The 22,243-nt window shown below is 38.6% G+C and overlaps 1 protein-coding gene across 1 annotated transcript in view; it reads left to right on the top strand.

The window, feature by feature from the left end:
- Positions 1-22,243, top strand: part of PDLIM5 (PDZ and LIM domain 5) — a 153,751-nt gene that overhangs the window by 114,003 nt on the left and 17,505 nt on the right. Inside the window, exon 12 of the mRNA XM_080916180.1 lies at positions 20,409-20,583. Coding sequence (XP_080772306.1) covers positions 20,409-20,583 — 175 coding nt within the window. The remainder of the gene's footprint in view (positions 1-20,408; positions 20,584-22,243) is intronic.

The following is a 22,243-nucleotide window of genomic DNA, read 5'->3' as shown; positions in this document are numbered from 1 at the left end:
TCAAAGGGCAGCACAACCTGACAGCGCAGGTCACTGGGCCACCAGGACTCACACAGCATGAGAGCTGTAACATGGCTGCAGCCCCACTAAGAGCTTCATGCTTGTTTTTCTAGTTTGTTCGTAGCTGAGCTCTAGTAAAAAGGGAAAGAAAAATAGACTTAATCTAAGTATTTTAAAAACATCTCCAAGTGTTGTCTGGGAGAGAGGGTCAGAATGAGCAAGTTCCAGTCTGTGATCAACTTAGTTGATTCTGAAGTCAGTGTAATCGCTTGGAGATAGCATTTATTTAGCTTTATTTTGTTTGGAAATATTTGTAGATCTTTATGGGGTACATTCTGATAATTTGGCACATGTATACATTGTTTGATGATAGAATCAGTAATAAGTACTTCCATTTCTTCAAACACAAGAAATATTTTATTGTGTTGGAACATTGTACTGTTGTGTATAGGCAGCGTGCCCTGAAATAGAATGGTGCAGAACATACCAGAGTATTTTGATGTGCTATTTAAAAATACCGTAACTGTCATTTTATGAACATGTCTCTTGAGATACCTACATAAGAAAATGTGGGAACGTGAAAGACTAGCACACACAGATATGCTTTGGATCAAAAGGGGAGAAAGTGTGTTTCTTACTATGCTATATAGTGTAGAAAATAGTTAAAAGACTTGATTTTAAAAATAGATACTGTACTTTTTGTTAGTTGGATTGGTAATGTATTCTTAAATGGAAGGCTAAAATGCTCAAAACAAAAAAGGAAAGACTTTACCAAAAATGATTTTTGAAATTGTAAGACCTTCTAGTGTATTCTGAGCCTGTCCTTTACTTCTGTAAGTCTCCCGAAGTCCTTTATTAGATGGCAGTGTTGTAGAGCTTGTATATAGTGTACAGTGTAGTGTATAGTGTAGTGTATAGTGTATATACACTGTAGTGTATGGTGTAGTGTATAGTGTAGTGTATAGTGTTTATACACTGTAGGTATAGTGTAGTGTATAGTATAGTGTATAGTGTATATATACACTGTAGTGTATAGTGTAATGTATAGTCTATATACACTGTATAGTGTAGTGTATAGTGTATGTACACTATAGTGTATAGTGTAGTGTATAGTGTATGTACACTATAGTGTATAGTGTAGTGTATAGTGTATATACACTGTAGTATATAGTGTAGTGTATAGTGTTTATACACTGTAGTGTATAGTGTAGTGTATAGTGTATATACACTGTAGTGTATAGTGTAATGTATAGTCTATATACACTGTAGAGTATAGTGTAGTGTATAGTGTATGTACACTATAGTGTATAGTGTAGTGTATAGTGTATGTACACTATAGTGTATAGTGTAGTGAATATACACTGTAGTGTATAGTGTAGTGTATAGTGTATATACACTGTAGTGTATATTGTAGTGTATAGTGTATATACACTAGTGTATAGCGTAGTGTATAGTGTATGTACATTGTAGTGTATAGTGTAGTGTATAGTGTATATACACTGTAGTGTATAGTGTAATGTATAGTCTATATACACTGTAGTGTGTAGTATAGTGTATAGTGTATGTACACTGTAGTGTATAGTGTAGTGTATAGTGTAGTGTATAGTGTAATATATAGTCTATATACACCGTAGTGTATAGTGTATATACACTGTAGTGTATAGTGTATATACACTGTAGTGTATAGTGTAGTGTATAGTGTAATGTATAGTCTATATACACTGTAGTATGTAGTGTAGTGTATAGTGTATATACACTGCAGTGTGTAGTGTATAGTGTATAGTATGTGTGTAGTGTATATACACTGTAGTGTAAGTGTGTAGTTGGGTGTAGTACTCCAGCACCTTCCAGAGTACAGGATGCTAGACTAGTTGAGGACCAGGAATTGAGTGTGCATATAGCAGCTTTGGAGTTCAAACTGGACTGTTTTCCCAGGCAGATAGTTGAATGTACACATCGTCACTGCCACTTCATTCCATCCTTAAACGCTTGCCAGCCAGTCGTAAAAAGATAACTATTTTGAAATGCATCATGTTGAAAAGTTCAGACTAGATGAAAATATAAGCTAGAAAAGTGTAAGAACTCAGTTGGGTTTTGAACAAGTCAGCGGTACCACTGCTGCTGCCCTTCATGCCTGTGTAACACGGCATCACAAAAACAGTGATGACCTCTTTAGAAACAGTGACTGGAATCTAGGGAGGTACAGAAAAATGGTTTTTTTCTTATTGTTTGTCAGAATTGGGATCTTTTTAAAACCCATATTGAATTTACTTTTGTTGGTTTGAAGAGCTGGGGATGAATCCCTGGGCTTCGTACACACCAGGCCTGCGCTGCACCGCTGAGCTACACCCGACTGTCTCAATATTTTTATATATCTATTAAAATTTCATTCATGAAAGGCTCATATTATATATAAATAATGAATGTCTAGATGAGTATTTTTAAACTTTTGTAAATTTAGTAGTAATAGTTTAAATATATATATATCTGTGTTTTTGTAGGTGACCTAATTTGCTATGTAATGGTCTTTCTACATTCCTAGTAAGTTATGATTACCAGATTAGGTAAAAGTTAACTCACTAGATGCAAATATGTGTATAAAAATATTATTGTCTTAGCAAGCATAGTAGAACATATTTGTGAAGGCTCAGAGGGCCATTTTCTGCTGGAGTACATAGATTAGCTTATTCAGACACAGTGCCAGAGATGGACTTGCTGGAATGGAAGCTGTGCCTCACTGCATTGGGCTCCATCGTTCGCTGAACACAGTTCTGTGATGGGGGTCACTCCAGTGTATATAATGTGTACCCCAGCTGGTATGAGTTCTAGAGGGCTACCCTTTTCAGTTTCCCGTTCCTGCTTTTTGTAGAAGGTCTCGTTGTATGGCTCAGGCAGACTTCAAATGGGAGGTCCTTGTGCTCTGCCTCCCTAGCCCCTGTGATTATCAGTCTGTATCACTGCCCAGCTCTGAGGCTAGCCTTTTGATCTACAATTTCTTTGTTAAAATAAGGATCTTAAAGTACCCCTGCAGCACTGTATGATCTGGCATATTGCCGTGCTTAGAAGATAGAACAGGAAGGGCTCAGATTCCAGCCTTTGACACTGCCATCACAGTACCAAGAACTTACACTGTTGTGAGCCAGCAAAGTGGTTGTCACAGAACTTCCCTAGGTGCAGTAGTTTGGAATTCCCTGCTACAGGTAGTGTAGCTTCTTCCCGGGGCCTTCAGTGAATTTCCTCCTTGCCTCCAGTGTTTTCTGCAGCCTCATTTCATAAGGTTGCTCCCTGTGTTTCTAGTTCCATCCTGAATGCTAACGTTCAGTACTTGGCCTGCTCTCCCACCCTGTAAGTCCTTTAGTCAAACACAACTTACCACCTGCTTAGTACAGTTTCATTGAGCCTCTACTGGGCACTTATTCTTTCCCCATGGTCTGTACAACTGTGGCAGTGTCTTGACCATAGAATTCGCTATGTTTGTTTTAACTTTTTATAGACCTTAAAGGGTGTGGCCAGGATTCACTGTACCAATCCTTGCTTTAGAGCACCTGCCTGGTAGGTGGCAGTTTCCTTGGTGAATGTTAGTGAGTGAGTTCATAGACCAAATTCCTTATTTTGAAGCTTTTCATGTAATTTGGGGGACACAACATTCATTTGTCACCATGTTATTCAGTCTTTCTTGGGCTTCAGATTTCTCTAAGTGTTACTGAAAAAAGGTGAAAGCAGAGTCTGACAAAGCAGCTATTTAAAAATACCAAAGCGCTAAGGACAGGGTCATGCTACTAACCTCATGAAGCATCAAATTAAGAGTTAAAGGAGGTGAATGTAAGCAATACCGTAATTACCTTCTGCCCTCTGTATCCAGTAATTCAAAATATTAGCAATCCTGTAACCATGGCCTGATTTTCTTTCTCTTAAAAAAAAAAAGGAAATTATTATAACAATTGGACCAAGCAGTGGGAATATTAGGGATGTGGGTTCATCTTACTTTGGATAGTAAATTTGAGCACAAAGCACCAGTATATTGCATCGAAATCAGCAACAGATGTACTGAGAAAAGTTAACTCTGGTTACAGGGCCCAGGTCAGAAAATGTGGAACTCTGCAGCAACAGAAAGGGAGTAGAAACACTTGAATAAAGAATACAGCTTGGAAGTGGAAAATATATTTTGTTTATGGTAGTGTTTTATTTTCTTTAGGAATAAGATTTTAATGTTTATTAAATTGCGTACAAAAAAGAAAAACCCAAAATAACCTCAAAACTTTGATTTCTTTTTTTAAGCTTTTTTTTTTTAAATAGAACAACTTTATTTTAAAAAACAAAGATAAATGTACAGATTTTAAGCATTTTTGCATAAAAGTATATGAATACATTTTTGTCAGTACTTGATTTTTTTAAAGGTTTGATAGTATGCAGTAAAATCTTACTAGTTACAATGAGCATAAAGTACATGTAAAACAAGATGTAACCTGAAAATAGTCAAAGTTTTCTTGGTATGCAAAGATTAAGCATAATGGTTTTTCATTTTCTTTTTTTTTTTTTTTTTTTTTTTTGGCCTTTGTTTTTTTCCTGAACTTCTTATAGTCTGTGAGTTGTTTCTGGGGTATTCAGAGCTTTCTAGGGTTAGTATCCAATTATCAGTGACTGCATATGTCTGTTCTTTTGTGACTGGGGTACCTCACTCAGGATGATATTCTCTAGATCCATCCATTTTCTTTAAGAATTTCATAAGGTCATTGTTTCTGATAACTGAGTAGTAAGTACTCCATTGTGTAAATATACCACAATCTTTGTATCCATTCATCTACGGAAGGATATCTGGGTTCTTTCCAGCTTCTGGCTATTATAAATAGGGCTGCTATGAACATTGTGGTGCATGTGTCTTTGTTGTATGTTGGAACTTCTCTGGGGTATATGCCCAGAAGTGGAATAACTGGGTCTTCAGGTAGTACTATGTCCAGTTTTCTGAGGAATCGCCAGACTGATTTCCAGAATGGTTGTACCAGTTTACAACCCCACCAACAGTGGAGGAGTGTTCCTCTTTCTCCTCATTCTCACCAGCATCTGCTGTCATCTGAATTTTTGATCTTAGCCACTCTGGTTGGTGTGAGGTGAAATCTCAGGGTTGTTTTGATTTGCATTTCCCTGATGGCTAATCATGTTGACCACTTCCTTAGATGCTTCTCAGCCATTCGATATTTCTCAATTGAGAACGTTTTGTTTAGCTCTGTACCCCATTTTTAATAGGGTTGTTTGAGTCTCTGGTGTCTAACTTCTTGAGTTTTGTATAACTTGGATATTAGGCCTCTGTCAGATTTGGGGTTGATAAAGATCTTTTCCAATCTATTGGCTGCCGCTTGGTTTTCTTGACAGTGTCCTTAGCCTTACAGAAACTTTGCAATCTCATTAAATCCCATTTGTCGATATTTGACCTTAGAGAACAAGCCATTGGTGTTCTGTTCAGGAAATTTTCCCCTGTGCCTATGTATTCTAAGGTTTTCCCTACTTTCTCTTCTAATAGTTTCAGTGTAGCTGGTATAATGTGGAGATCTTTGATCCATTTTCACTTGAGCTTTGTACAAGGAGATAAGAAATTTTCATTCTTCTGCATGCTGAGTGCCAGTTGGACCAACACCATTTGTTGAAGAGGCTGTCCTTTTTCCATTGAATGTTTACAGCTCCTTTGTCAAAAATCAAGTGACCATTAAAGGAAGTGCAGGTTGTTCTGGATGTTTTAGTGGCAAGAGAGAAAGAATTAGTAGGTTAACTGGCCTGGCCAGTGCATGCTTAGAGCATATCATAGTGTGGGCTTGCTTCTGAAAAGAAGTTATTATTAAATGATCTGTAATCCATGAATGGCAGAGTCAGACTGATGAGTACATTTTTAATGTATTTAACACACTGTGCTGATTTCTCTGTAGTGATAAAGACTGGTGTCCAGAACCCCATGTGAGAGGTCATACAGGTATTCTAGCAGAGAGGTAGTGATGGTGGATATCAGTCTCCTTAGGAGGGAGTTCTGGGGAGCATAGATCTGTGACCTTCTTAGCATCATTACCTGAGTCAGGTGCTGCTTTAACCAGTTTTCCCACAGAAGGTATTGTGGTACAGAACTTACACATCACATTCTAAAACATTGTCAGAGTGATTAAGGATGTCAAACGTGCCGCTTAGAGAAAACAGACATTCAACCTATTCCCAACCCCACACCCCACATTCCAGGATCTACCTGCATGGATTTAGTCAGCCTAGGACTTAAAATGCTACAGGGAGAAAAAAAAATGAACTGAAAATATACATTTTTCCTTGTCATCATTCCCTTAACAGTATAATAGAACAACTATTTGTATGACATTCACAGTTTATTAGTTACCCTAAAGATCTAAGATAGTTAAAAGTATGCTTAGGTTAGATTCAAGTACAATGCCTATTGGGGCTTGTGCATCTGAAAATTTTGGTATCTATGGGGCTTCTAAAACAGATATCCCACAGACACTAAAGGGTTATAATTAGTTCTAGACAACTGATTAACATGGCTAGGACACACTGTTACCCATAGATTTGGTTTTTAATGTGATGTATCAAGTTTCAATATATAAATCCGAATTGAATGTATCTTGCACTTCACTCAAAATAAAGTGAAAGTTACTTTTTTGATGGCCTGCTTTATGCAACTTTACTTTTGCTTATGCATTTATTTCTCATAATCAGCATTTCCTTCTTCTCGTTTTCAAACTTGTTGATGTGATCTACAAATAATAATAAATTAACATTGTTTATCTTTGATAGATACCTTTTCCCCAAATTTCTTTCTCCCAATCATTGAACAATATATGAATTAATATGCAACTGGCACTTTCTGTTTGGAATTTTCCTTAGGTAAAATAGCCATTAAAATAAAACATTTTAATGTTTTATGTCTTAAGTTTCCTACTGCTGTGCTAAACACCATGAGGAAAGAGTTTTTTCACCTTACACTTCCACTTGACATCCATCATTGAGCAGGAACTGACACAGGGCAGGAACCGGGAGGCAGGAGCTGATGCAGAGGCCATGAAGGGGTGCTGCTCACTGGCTAGCTTCACATGCCTTGCTCAGCTTGTTTGCTCATACAGCCCAGGACCTCCAGCCCAGGTATGGCACCACCTACAATTCACTGACCCCTCCCCACCCCCACATCCCAGTGAATTAAGTAATGTCCTATAGACCTGCCAACAGCCCAATCTCTGGAGGCATTTTCTTAATATGTTCCATCCCCTCCAATGATATTAGCTTGTGTCACGTTGACGTCAAACTGTCCAGCACATTTTCTTTCACCATAATGTTAGATTTGTTGCATCTTTTCGTTTTGCTGTTTTCATTAGCAGCTCTTATGTGAGAGGAAGCATCACCTGCATGTGTTCTTTAACTGTGTGTACACACAGCTCCCAGTTGAGCCTTGTTTACTTTCATGTTGACAATCAAACACAGTAGGCTCGTGCTATTTAGTGTTTAGCTTACTGACCTCTGCTACTCTACTGAAGAGACACTAAAATTTCCTTGCTAGTTTAAGCAGAACCTTGCTCTGTAGCCTTTATTGGCCTCAGACTTAACATATGGCTCTGCTCCCGGGTGCTGAGATTACAGACAGGTGCCCGAACAGCCCGCTTTCCCAACATTCCTGCTACGTCATTGTCCTCTTTATAAAAATCAGGTGACACACGCAGTTTTATTACTTATTATTTGCTTTTTTCTTTTTTGGTATGTGAGTATATGTGGTGCAGGAGTGTGGGCACTCTTGTGTGGGTATGTTTTCCTGTGAATGCCCTGTTGGGGACAGAGGTTTCAGTGTCTTTCATTCTCCAGTCTGTGTTTGTGACAGGGTCTCGTTCCCTCACTTCTTTCTCCCTGCTGCTGGGAGTACGTGAGCATGCCACATGCTCTAATTTTACATATGTTCTAAGCTCTCCTACTTGCTATTTGCACAAGGAGTATTTATTTACTCTGCTGTCTCCCAGCCCCCACTTGCTTTTCCTTTCATTACACAAACGTGCTTTAATAAAAGCAGGCGAGTCTTAATTGATACCAAAGTATAAAATTGGTGCTTTCTAAAGAATCTAAGTTGTGATAACACGTTTCCTGTGTGACGGCATTAGTGAGTACATCAGGAGGACCAGATCTCACACGGATGGCATAGAGAGGATTCTTGCTGAGGTCAGAGAGAATTAACTATGTGCCTGGCAGCTGCTAAATCTGTTTTGGGTGACATATTGTTTGCATCTAAACTTTACGTCTGAAATTTAGATCATTTAGCTGCGATTTAGTTAATTCACCCCTTTATTGTATGAGGACTGGGTTGTGGGGTACAGTTCTGAAGTAAAATACAGCCTTTTGCTTTATTATGGGTAGACAGAGATGGGGAGAGATCTGATAAATTATTTTTCTTTCCAAGAAAGACGCATTTATTTGTGAGATTTGATTAGATCCAAGACTGAATGATGTTCATCTCAGTTCTAAGTGGATATAAATTCTATCTTTATTTGAAGGGCAAAATAGATAGGGGTGAGAAAGGAAATTACTGATACTACAACCACCCCAAATTTCATTGTAAGCTTTGTGCTACACTAATAAATCGAGGTAACTAGATTTGCTTAGCTTAGATGGATGGATTTATTGGTTCTATTTTTAAATTTTTTGTATGAGTAAGTAAATTGCTACCCGTTACATGTATTTCATTTCTTCTAATAATGTTTTATTGCCATCTGGTCCCTGCATTTTTACATCATTAAATAGTTCACTCGCTACAAAGTCCTGAGTGGAGCTGCCCACTGTCAGAATTGGGTTAGTGATGCAGAGAATATGCTTGCTACCTTCATAAAATCCATTCAATTTTCAAAGCATGATCCTTAGGGAAAAAATAAGGGTAGCATGTTAACTATCCACTTTCTCTTCTTGCGAGTGTTTTCCATGGGAGCTGTGTTTTGGTGTTGGAGTCTGTTCAGTGTTGTGATGTAATCACTATAATGCCATCATGTGACACATCTGTAATGTGTTCAGGGCACATCTGTAGAAGCCTTCCGTGCTTCCATTGTCATCTCACGCTGGCATACTCAACCTTTTCATAAGAGGAAGGATTCAGATCTGTCATACATGCTTTTCTTAAAGAGTTACCAGTTATAGTTCACACATTTGGTTCTGATGTCCTTGGTCCCATCTGGACTACCTGCCAGCAGCTTTGCTTTGTTTTTTAAATGAAGTTTTATTGAATTGTGGCTACACTCATTTCTTTACATATCACCCAAGGCTATTTTCAGGCTTCCGTAACGTATTTAAATATTTGCTGTTTTAGTTGGGTTTTTATTGCTACAAAGAGACACCATAACTGTATCTTAAGAACTCTTAAGAAGGAAAACATTTAATTGGGGGTTTCCTACAGTTTAGTGGTCTAGTCCATTATCATCGTGGCAAAAAGTCTTGGCTGCAGGCAGACATGATGCTGGAGAAGGAGCTGAAAATTCTACATCCAGATTAGTTGGCAGCAGGAAGAAAGAGTGAGCCCCTGGCCCAGGCGTGAGTTTCTGAAACGTCAGAGTCCAGCCATAGTGACACACCTACTCCCACAAACCCACACGTACCCCTTAGGAGCACAGTGCTCCGTGAGCCAATAGGGCTCTATTTTCATTCAAAGTGCATTTTCTTTCTTTCTTTTCCTATTTCAACTTTATTTTTAAAGAAAGAGAGAGACATGTACAGATTTTAAAGGCATTTTGGCATAACACTATATGAATATATTTTTGTCAGTACTTAATTCTTTTAGAAGTTTGATAGTATATTTAGATCTACTAATTACCATAAGCATAAAGTACATGTACACGTAGAACAGAACATAACATGGAAACAGTCAGAGTTTTCTTGGTGTGTATAGATTAAACATAATGATCTTTGAATGCCAAAAATTGCCACAAGGCTATATTCTAGCTCTTGGATTATTAATGATTGAAGGTCCAGGTGTACCACACTCTGAGAGGGTGCTATATACTTAATTTTTTTTCCTCAGAAGGACTGAGGCTTTCACTTTTTGGCCTTTGTTTTTCTTGAGCTTCATATGGCCTTTGAGTTGTTTCTGGGATATTCAGAGCTCTCTGAGGCTAGTATCCAGTTATCAGTGACTGCATATTATGTCTGTTCTTTTGTGACTGGGTTATCTCACTCAGGATGATATTCTCTAGATGCATCCATTTTCCTACGAATTTCATAAAGTCATTGTTTCTAATAGCTGAGTAGTACTCCACTGTGTAAATATACCACAACTTTTGTATCCATTCCTCTACTGAAGGACATCTGGGTTCTTTCTCAAAGCACATTTTCAAAAGGCAAAAAGTCATACAAAGTCTGAAATAGTAATTTTATGGTTCCATACAGGAACTCTGGATTCAAACTGCTTGTAGAAGAAAGATGTCATGTTTCCTAATTCTGCACAGTACATGCAAAGTTTACTGGGGAGCTGGAAGCCACGTTTGTTGTAGTATTAAACCTGTTTCACGTGAGATTACTTATTTGCTTATCTGTATCTAAGAGGTGATCGGAAGCAGTTGAGATGGTGATTCCAATGCTGCAGCTTAGAAAACCCTATCACTTGACATGATAAAATTTTGCATTTTTTCTTTCTGTATCAGTCTTTCCTTGTCTGCCTAATGAGGATTTTATTTGTATGGGTACTTTGAGTCCTATTTCTCTTCCTTTTTGCTGAAATTAGGCTGTTTGTTTGTTTTTGTTAAGAAAATGGTAAACAAATTATTTTTATATCTTGAAAACTATGAAATAATGTATATACCTACATGTTTTCTTATGCAAATACACTCAAAATTACAACTACTTTTATAATCATATAGTCTGGTCTGTTCCCAAACTCACTATGTAGCTAAAGTTAACCTCAAACTCATGAGCTCCTGCCTCAATATCTCAATAGTAGAATTGTAGGAGAGGACCACCATACCTAGCTAGAAATTTAATATCCATTTTTCTTTGAGTGTAGGTATGGTCATATTTTTTATGTGTTGAGGATGGAGGTCAATGTCATGCCTTCCTCAATTGCTGTCCATTTTATTCTTTAGACACAGTGTATTAGTCAGGGTTGTCTAGAGGAGCAGAACTTATATAATGAGTATATGAAGTACAGGATTTATGCTAATGGCTTACAGGCTGTGAGCCTAGAGTCCATTGAAGGTCTACCAACTGAAGGTCCAACAATCCAGTATTTGTTCAGTCCACAAGGCTGGATACCTCCGCTGGTCTTCAGTACAGCGTGTGCCAGAATCCGGAAAGAGAAGACCCTCGTGCCCATCAAGGGGACTTGCCGGCAAGAGTAAGGGCAAGCAAGCATGTCCACTAATTGTAATGTAATATTTAAAGTTAAATCTGGTGTGACCAAGCTTAAAGGTGGATCTTCCCACGTCAAAGGATTAAAAGAGAGTCTTCCCATTTTAAACGATTTAATCAAGAAAAAGATTCCTTACAAGTATCCCCAGCCTCTTGGGTTTTAGTTAATTTCAGATGTAGTCAAGTCTAGATAATTCCTTCAGTTTATGCAGACTGCCCAGCCAGCAAGGATTCTCCTTACTTCCCCTGAGATTTTACATACTTGTCATCATGCCTGGCTTTCATGTGGGTACTGAGGACAGACACTCCAGTCCTCATGCGTGCCTGGCCAGCAGTTTACAGCTGAGCTGGCTCTGCGGCTGCACAGAAGGCTGACCATCCTTTCTAATGTTCCTGCAGTTATAGGTCACACCTCAGCTTTGCTTTTTAATATAGTGTTTGTTCAGGTAAGATGTCTAAGCAGTTACAGGTGGCTGCCATCAACCTTGCTGAGCCTTGTGTGATACCTAAAACCTCATGACTGACCCTGACTATTGTACTCTGACCTTCCCGTGTGTGCTGTGGCACACATGCAAACATGCAGACACATGCTAAATACGTTTTATAGATTTTTCAAAAATAAATATTTTGAGCCCTCTTTTGTTCCTTTTGCTTTTTATTCTTCTTCATTTTTATGAATAATTCTGGCACTCCACAATAAAAGTATGAACATCACTTCCCACATAACACCAATAATGAAATTACTCAAAAAATGCTGTACCTATTATAATAAATGAAATTATTTGCTGACTTTGATTAGTCATAGTACGACCCTGTATGTTAGCATCTTAGGTTTTTTTATATGCTGAGTAATTGCAACTATGACCCAAAGAAAAGTTTGTGTAAGTGTAATCGAGATAGGCAAGTTTATGCACTGAGTAATATTTGGTAGCATGCAATATAAAAAAAATTAAAGAGAATGGTACCTAATTCAAGTTCCTATATTCACTTTAATTAAGACTTTCTAGATCCAGTTTAATCTGAGTTCTTAACGTTGAAAGGATGGCTGCTAATGGAAGAGACTGTCCCTGTGAGGTGGCAGCGATATTTGATACTTAGTCTTAGATGCACCTGTTCCAATTCTTCACGGCATACATGCCAGCATTCCCCACCGCTTACATACATGATAATAGTTTAATCTGTCCAATTTCTCTTTTAATCATTGAATTAAGCAAGTCCTTGATTCCACTTAATAAAAGTTGCACAAACCTCAGAGTATCCTCTGATCTTAGATCTTGGCTTAACTCTTTCCATTTTTGCTGCATGTAATTTCACGCCTGGATTATGAAAAGTAGACTGTTGTTTATGCTTTCAACATAAGGAGCTCGATAGAAAAATGCACAGACCCTGTTTTCCTCTTGGCCACCATCTGTTGTAGATGGTGGGGAGGGGGCAGAGAAGAAAGCACTCACTGTCAACAGTACTATGCACTTGTGTGGCCATACTCCTGCTCGATTTAGTGTGTGTAAAATTTCTACCATGCCTTCAAGAACAAACTCGGCTGCTGAATTACAATTCAGAGGTGACAGTGTCAATTTTTTGTTGCTTATTTATTCAAAAGTATATAAATACAAACACATACTCCTTTTAATCGTTTTTCAAAACTTAAGAAATCCAATCTTACATATATATGCTATATTTGAGGAATTTTGCACCTGTTAAATATTAAAGAATAGATAGCCAGGACTAAAGAAAGAAATATTATTGTGGAAAATAAAAGAGTCTATTAAAGTATATGAAGGTCTTAATATAATCTAGGCTGTTAGAGGCACTAGGACAAATTTGTTCTTTTTGGAATGATGGTTTTACAAGCAAAAAGGAAGAAAATAATGTTTTCATACATTTTTCCTAAATTATCCAAGTATGCGCATGTTCTAGTTTGATTTCCGCTGCTGTGACAAAGCACTCTGACCAGAAACAGTCTGAGGAGGAAAGGGACTATTTGGCTTAGACATGCAGACTATAGTCCATCATTGTGGGATGTTGAGCAGGACCTAAAACAGAAACCACAGGCAAAGGCAGCTTGCTGGCTTCTTCTCTTGCTTTCTCCCTGGTGCATGCTCTGCTAGCATCCTTGTATAGCTCAGTCCCATCTGCCTAGGGGATAGTGCCACCCACAGTATGCAGGTTCCTTCCACATCAGACTGCCTCACAGACATGCCACAGGTTAACCTGATCTAGGCTCCTCAGTCTGAGATGCCTTTAGGTGATTCTAGGCTGGGTCACACTGACAACTGAAACCGACTAGGGCAGCTTAGTAAGGAAATTAAAATTAAAATAGCAGAAATTAATCATTGTGATTATGATCAGAAAGTTAGTATTTCCAGATTTCTCTCCTGCTTGAGGATCATATTTACCTTCATATTTTAGTGAATCAAAGCAGTCACTGGCAAAAAGAACTGTGTTTGAATATGTGTTTGTTTGAATGAATGAATGAATGAATGAATGAATGAATGAACAAACGAATATATAGAGACAAAGACTTCAGAGTTGAATGTCATTTAAGGGGTCAGATTTTCCACCTATACCTTTATGGGCTTCTGTGGTGTGTTCTCCTACATTTTCTCCGATTGGTCTGTCTTTAAAGTACTTAACACTGCTGGCTCTCTATCCAAGGAGCACCTCTATTTCTGCTATCACTGAATTATAGTTTAGTTCTATAACTCAAATGTGAACATGCTGTGATTCTTGAATCATTCTCATAGCTTTAGATAGCTGTCCTGAGTTCACATATTCACTATTCTTACTGTACTGAGATTGATGACAACAAAAAGTTTTTTTAAAGGCTTCACCCTTTTGAGAACCAAGACCATGAATGTCATCATCTAGTGCATATTCTTGCTTAGTGGTATGCCTTTATATTGGACTTTTGTCCATACTTGCTATCCTAGTCTGCTTTCTATTGCTGTGGGAGACGCCATGACCACTGCAGCTCTGAGAGGAAAGAGTTTATTTCATCATATAGCTTACAGCCTATAGTGAAGGGAAGTTAGGGCAGGAACCGAAGCAGAAGCCATGGAGGAACAGTGTACTGGCTTGCTCAGCTTACTTTCTTCTATAATCTAGAACCACCTGCCCAGAGTGGCCTGGGCCCTTCCACAACAATTTCTAATCAAGGAAATGCTGACACGGATGTGACAGAGTACATTCTGATGGTGGCAATTCCTCACTTGCGATTTGTCTTCCCAGCTATGTCTAGGATTGCGTTAAATTAACAAAAACTACCCAGTGTACGTGCTGAATGACAGACTCGTTATACAGAGAAACATGTTGTCTACCTCCTACCACTCACCCCATGTGTTAATCAGCTGTCTGCTCAACAGAATCAACTTTCAAAGATTAGGTGTTTATTTTCCTTACTACTTTTAAGATTTTGAAAATAAATTAGGTATTTGACAACTTATACAAAGGCACATGATATATACTGACCACTTTCACACACCCTCTCCCTCTCCCTACTTAACCTCTTTTTCTGCATTTTTTTTCAAGCTCACATCTGTCTCATTTGTGACCTATTTGTCACATCTGGGCTTAATCAGAGATGTCCCAGGGACAATGGGTTTGGAGCTATTCTCTGCAGCTTGGTAGGTGCAGTTTAGTACATATAATCAATGAGTGTGCTGTATCTTATGGTAAAGAAAAATTCTGACACTCATTCACTTAAACTTGCTTATTAATTGGAAAGTAATTGGTAGAACTTGAGTTGAAAAAATCACAAGAGTCCTGTAAGCTCCTTCCACTTCCATAACTGATCCTTGATGGGACCTGTCTTGTGTAAATCCAGTGCAGGTAACTGCAGCTGTGAATTCGTGATTGCAAATGGCTTTGTGCAGCCTTGAGATTGGCATTTCACAGCCTGTCACTGTACCTTCCAGCTCTTATATACTTCTACAAAGTTGTGCAAGCCTGGGAGTCTTTTCCATACAAATTCGTAGTTCAGGCTGAGTCCTTGACTGTCATGTAGTCTCAGCTTCTTAGGCTCCTAGAGTCTCTACATTTCACTTTCAATTAACTGTAACGGGAAGCTTCTCTGATTAAAGCTAAAGACTTCTGGTCAATAGGTACAAACATATATTTAGAAGGCAGGTTGATAACTGTGTCAGCATAGTTACCTTACTTGGGGAAGAATTCTCCATGCTCCTTATTAGATAGGCTTATAGTATCAGGCATGGGTCTTCTATGAAGCAGGCCTTGGGGCCAATTAGAGGGCAGTTGCATACCCAACAACAGTCACACTGTGTACTGGCTGGTTTTGTGTCAACTTGACACAAGCTGGAGTCATCACAGAGAAAGGAGCCTCCCCTAAGGAAATGCCTCCATGAGATCCAGCTGTAAGGCATTTTCTCCACTAGTGATCAAGGGTGGGAGGGCCCAGCCCATTGTGGGTGGTGCCATCCCTAGGCTGGTAGTCTTGGGTTCTATAAGAAGGCAGGATGAGCAAGCCAGGGGAGGCAAGCCAGTAAGCAGCATTCCTCCATAGCTTCTGCATCTACCCCTGCCTCCAAGTTTCTACCCTGTGTGAGTTCCTGTCCTGACTTCCATTGGTGATAAACAGCAATTTGGAAGTGTAAGCTGAATAAACCCTTTTTTCCCCAACTTGTTTTTGGTCATGACGTTTTGTGCAGAAATAAAACCTGGACTAGGGCACATTATTAATACACAGATTTCAGTCCATTGTCCTTTTTGGCTTGTGAATCTGTAATGAAGTCTCGTTGTGACAGGAGTGTATGGCAGAGGAAGCCAATCTACCTCACAGCCCATATCATGCTGGAGTGTAAACTCCGACTAGGCCCCACCTTATAAAAGTTAAATTGACCGCCACCTCCTGTCACCTGGGATGGGGACACAAAGCCATGTCATGAGTAACTCTCAAAAACATTTACTATCTGAACTGTACTGCGCTGTAAACAAAATCAGTTATTTGCTGGTCAGTGCCTTTTTAAAAACTTCATGGAGGCATAAACCATTCTTCTTCCTAGCGGTAAAGTCGAGCTCCCGGTTGAATGCTCAGTGGTTCATAAGCAGTTGCTTACCTTCATGTCCATGGCGGTCACTGTCTTTTCTTGGCAGCTCAGTTTTCATCTGCTGAGTGCCAATAACAGTGCTGCAGTGATGTGACAGCTCCCTTCTTCTCTGCTTCCTTTCATTTCATAGATATGTGGGTGGCTTTGCATGTGTGCTTTTTGTAGATGTGTGTGCTTTTATGTGTACGTGTGGGTGTGTGCATGTGAGCAAGAGCTCATGAGGAAGAAATGGAAGGGTATAAGAAGTAACATATATGCATCATCATGACAGATATTTTTAAAACTAGTAACTTAATTGTTTGTCATTTGGTGTATTTTGTTTGATTAGCAATTTTGAATATGCTGAGCAATCTAGTATACTAATAAAACTATTTAATATGTGTTTAGATTATTTGGTGCTAATCTTGGTAAGCTAAGTGTTAAAAAGCAAAAATAAAAGAAAGAAAGAAAAGCAAATGGTATGATCAAGTATGGATATGTGTCATTTGTAACCCCTGAAAACTCAGCAATATTAATTAATGGAAGGGCTGTTCCCACGGTTTATTGAATAATAGCTAATGGCTTTGCATTTCTAGAGAGCTCTGTGATGCTGAAATATGTTGATTACAGAAGGAAAACATTTCAAAGTCCCAGTTGGATCATCCACAGAAGAATTCAAGTTTAATGAAAATTGTTCAGGATTAAGGCTGAAGAAGAAATCTAATTTAAAGTGGGGCTCACTTCCCACTGTACTGATGCATGACAATTTTTATGGCTTAAATTTCCACATTTTGAAATGGAGTGATTCTGTGTTCTTATGTGATGGTCTTACTAGAAAGTAAAAGGAAAGAAAAACAGTACTGTTCATAAGTAAATTGTCATCAAGATGGACACTTTTTACGGTGGGTTCAATACATTTGAAGCATCTAGTCCCACAGATGAATGTTTTTTGAGATGGTGCAATAATTATCACGGAAACAGAACTCTATTTATTCACCCAGTGCCTCGTTTTCTTAGACCTCAACTTGCCAAGTGACTAGATCAATAGGGTGGCACTTAGTTCTTCAGATGTTAGCTGTTCCTGTACAAGAGTGAGATTCAGTCCAAAAAAAAAAAAAAAAAAAGTATTTGATCCGTAGCATGTGACCGTGTCTTGTGACTGCTCAGACTATACAGCTTTGTGTGCTGTCCTTTGTGCTAACAAACAGCAGCAAACACGTGTGAGAGTTTCCTTCACATCAAGGTGGTGGTATGTAAGACTAGCAGAGAGCAGTAGCACTTTAAGCCTTCTTGTTTGTGTCTAAGATACAGCCACATGTTTTGTGATTAAAAATGCTTTCCATCTAAATAAGTCAATTCCTCCTGTACCTTCTTGAGGCCTGTGCCAGATGGATTGCATCTCCTTCTACAGTGACTGTTTAAGGATTTTTGTAGTCATTTATTGCTTAGAAGTGTCTGGATGACTCAGTACTTTAGGGCTTATGCATAGATAATGTGATACGGTAGATGAAAGGGTTTCATTCTCTTTGAGGTCTGATTTCCAGATTTTCCAATTAGTAACTTTTGCATTTGAAACCCTAACCCTAATCCACATTTAAAAAATGGCTTTTTGTATAGTCTAAGGGCAGAGACAACAAAGAGAATGGACCTTCTTCATGTTTGATTAAGTGCCTTTCACTTTCTAATCTTAAGGTAGTTCTTCAGTGGCATAAAGGAGTACATATTTTGTACCAATTTTAAGAATTAATTGACTTGGAGAAGAAAAGATACTAATAGGAGTTTGATAAATAGTATGTAAATTATCCAGGCAGGATGCTGTAGATGTTAAAAGAGAAAGAGATCACTTCTCCTATAGTGGTCTGTGGAGACTTTGGAGAAGAAAGCAAAACTTGTGTGATCCTTGAATAGTTGGTAAGTTAGTACATAAGTTAGTAGCACTTACTGGACATTTCATTGGCTGAAGGTCACAGAGGTGAGGGTCCATTGTGATTTTCTAAAGGGACCCTAAACAAAGTCTATGTATGCATGCCTGAGTATGCATGTACATGAGTGTATATGTGTGCATTCTGCATGTGCCCACAAGAAATGGGGAAAGGGGAGAAACTCCAGATTACATCTGGGATAGTGATGAAGCCTCTAAAAGTCAAATGCTAGGGTAAGGTTTGGATAAGAAGGGAGGGGTTGATTTAAGAGCACTTGTTATGAAGTAGTTGCTGGAGTCTGAACATAAAGTATTAGGGACGTGGGAGGCCAACTGCCATTACACCTGCCTGCATGGGAAAATGTAAAAAGGGAGTTCTTGGGGAAAGCTGAGTGTGTTCAAGTAGAGACCTATTTACATGCTTTAAACGTGAAGACTTCTACTTTGAGCATGGAGATAGCAGACCTGAACATAGAAATTCAAGAGTAGACAGAGCACCAAGGGAGAAGGTTTACCAAGTGAATATGGCCTAATGTCCTTACCTATTTGTGGAAGAGAATATGTGAACCACAGAGTTTGGAAGCACGTTCCCAACCCAGCCAAGTTCCCTGCTGTTGAAAGCTCCATTTCATAGAGTGAGCACCACCCACAGCACCATAGAAGCACAGGAATTCTGGGTCTGTAATCGAAAATCCTTGCAAACGTATTTTATTCTGATAAAGAAAAGGAATCTGATCTTAATTTTATGCAGTTCTAATCATACTTTTATAAACATTATCCTCTTGGGTGGGTATAGAATATATGTTTCACATGCTATTGGTTTGTGTTGTGTGTGCATGCTTTCATTTAAATTGTTCCCTTTAAACCATTAACATGTGTATCTTTTCTATTCCATTGGATTTTGATTGTGGGCTCGTAGTCCTCTGCTGGTTTCAGACCCATTTATGTTTACTCACCAATGATTTATTCATTCATTCATTCATTCATTCATTCATTCATTTCAGAGATTGAATTTGTCAGAGCATAGGACTAAGAGTTCTTGGGAACATGCTATGTTGAAGAAGAAAATACACAAAAGTATTAATGGAATAATTAAGGCATTCAAGAAAAATTATGAGAGCATAGGAGGCAAACGTTTGATTTCTGTTAATGTGGAAGGAACCATGGTAGACAGGGGAAGGACTGAAATAGTTCACCAAGGAATTGAGTCTTAAATCATACATGGTGGTTGCTATGCTTACAAAGGTAAGGGTAGAAAAATGGCATTGCTGGGAGCAAAGGAGCCTGTGCATAGGAAATCATGTGTGCAAGAACAATGAGGCAGTTTGGTATTGCCGTAGCACTAAGTGAGGGAAGACGGCACCGAGCAGGAGGTGAGTGGAAGGACTTGGGCACTGCGCATGTGAGCTGCCTTCCCTGGTCAGAGAGCAGGGAGACCCCTGGACCCCTGTACAGTCGGCTACGCCAGCATTGTCTTCCGAGCTCACTGGGAGAATGGACATGAGGGAGAGGAGAAATTTTGGCAACAAATCCAGGGAGAAAACATTGAGAACCTCAAACGGAAGCATTGTGGGAAAGAAGGGGAAGCAAATCTGTGGAAATCCGAGCCTATTCTTCCCAGAGCTGCTCAGGGACGAGCGGGGCCGGTGCTGAGTAACCAGCTGATGCAACTGGTATCTGTGATGTCATTTTCTTGGAAACTACAAACTGGGAGACAATAGAGCAAGAGAGCAAGCTCTTTATCTTCAACACACTGTTTCCTACATGCCTGTGACATATTTGGAACTAAGTTTAATTTAAAGTGAGCAGAGATAACTGGATGGGAAGAAATACGTCACTTACGATGGTCACCTAAACCTCCCTCCTTGTGAAAGTCAGGAAGGAGCGCATGCACACCATTGCTGTTGCTCATATTGAGGCTAATCCTTGGTTTACTCTCTGTTCACTTGTTTAACCTCAGCCTAGAATTTGGGTCATAATGTTGCCACAATGTCAGTGGGTAAGTGAATAAGTTGACCAGTGATTTTGTTATTAGGAAAAGTTCATATTTGCCTTTTTCTCATTCTGATTCTCTTGCATTTAACCCTTAGCACCTTCTACTGGGAGAATTTCAAACAATGCAAGTTCTTCAGGTACAGGGGCACCTGTGAACCCAGCTGTGGGGCCACCCCAGCCGAGTGACCAAGACACACTTGTGCAAAGAGCTGAGCACATTCCAGCGGGCAAGCGAACACCCATGTGTGCCCACTGCAACCAAGTCATCAGGTCAGTCAGTTTGTTTGGAAGTTTTCTTCAACGCGCTTTATACTAGTGTGGATCTTTTCAATGTTCTGTAACTTGTAAAATTTTGTTAGTTAAAAAATACTCCTGCTATAACTCCCTGTAATAGGATTACCATATATAACTATACTATTTTGATGAAAAGTAACCCTGGTTCCCTAAAATATCATAAGTTAATTGGTTTCTACCAGATCTAGAAAAATTAATTTAGTAGCCCTTCAGAAATATTAAAATTATGAGGCTTGAAGGGATCCTGAGGTCATTTGCTTCAATGTTATTATTTTACAAATTATACAAATGAGGACTTTCATTCACTTGAAAAGTAACTTGTAACGTAATAGGAAGAACTTTGAGCCCTGGAGAAAAGATTAGATTTTTAACCCTTATGCCGTAGAAGTAAACCTTTGTATCTGTTCATACATGCCTTACATATTAGAATGCATCTTTCACGCATTTTCTTCTAAATCTGTTTTATTGTCTCTTAACTTCCCAAAAGGGAAAATGCTTAGAGAGTTTTAAGCATATTGTACTACAGCTTATTAAAGGTCAGCATCCTTATGAGTGGTTTTTAAAATGTTATGAGGTGTGCATGGGATGCTGGCTGCAGACCTTTCACCAGAAAGACCCTTTGTAAGTTGCCTGTTGGCAGTAAAAGTAGTTGCTTGAAATTCTTATACTTTTTTCTCTTTAGACTGTCCTGTTTTGAAACGGTTGAAACAATGAGGTCTATTAAGGAAAATAAGCTTAAGACTAACATTTCCCTTTTTTCTGTTACATTAATATTATCTAGCATGATATTTCTAGACCATTATTGATGTGTAAGGTGGGTTTATCTAATGCTTTAAACACCAAGTATAAATAAATACTTCGTTTAGCCTATCAGTAATTGGATACCATGTCAAGAACAAGACTATACAGCACAAGATAAAAATAGACTAACATTATTATTTTAAAGATAGTTCATTTGTGACCATTTAAAAATAAGATAAATGTAAACCCAAAGCCCGTATTTTTGCCGTCCTACCACCCAAGTTACCCACTATTAGTTTTCTAGTTTACAATTGGGGGAAGGCAAAAGAATGAAGGGTTAGCACAGGGTTTCTCTTTAGCCTAGAACTCATTAAATACTCTGGACTGGCCTCAGACTCATGGTGATCCTTCTACCTCAGACTCTGAAGAACTGGTATTCTACTTGTGAACCACCTTGCTTAGTTCAGAATTTTAAAAAAATCCTCATAAAAAACAAATATTGCCTTATAGAAATGGAATAGACTTTTAATCGTTATTTTTCATGTAAATTGTAATTATATCTTTACAAGAATATGGCTGCCTAAACATTATTTAATCATTGATAACATCAATAGACATGCTAACACAAAAGAGGGGAATTTCACCAGGCCCTACCTAGACATTATAGCTGACTAATTACTGCTGAAAGAGGAAGATTTACTCCTTAGGAATGAGCCCCTAATTGATTACCCAATACCAAGTGTTAAACACTAAAATCATGTACACGTAAGGAACACTAAATGAGCTTAGCATGGGGTGTGTGTGTGTGTAGCAAGAGGGAACAGGGCATAGAAGGAATTAGAGTTAGGTAAGAGATGTGTAATTGTATTTTAATTAATTTTCTTGTAAAACGAAT

Source organism: Micromys minutus, assembly GCF_963924665.1.
Source record: "Micromys minutus genome assembly, chromosome: 4".
NCBI lineage: Eukaryota > Metazoa > Chordata > Mammalia > Rodentia > Muridae > Micromys > Micromys minutus.
This window is presented reverse-complemented; position numbering and strand designations above follow the sequence as displayed.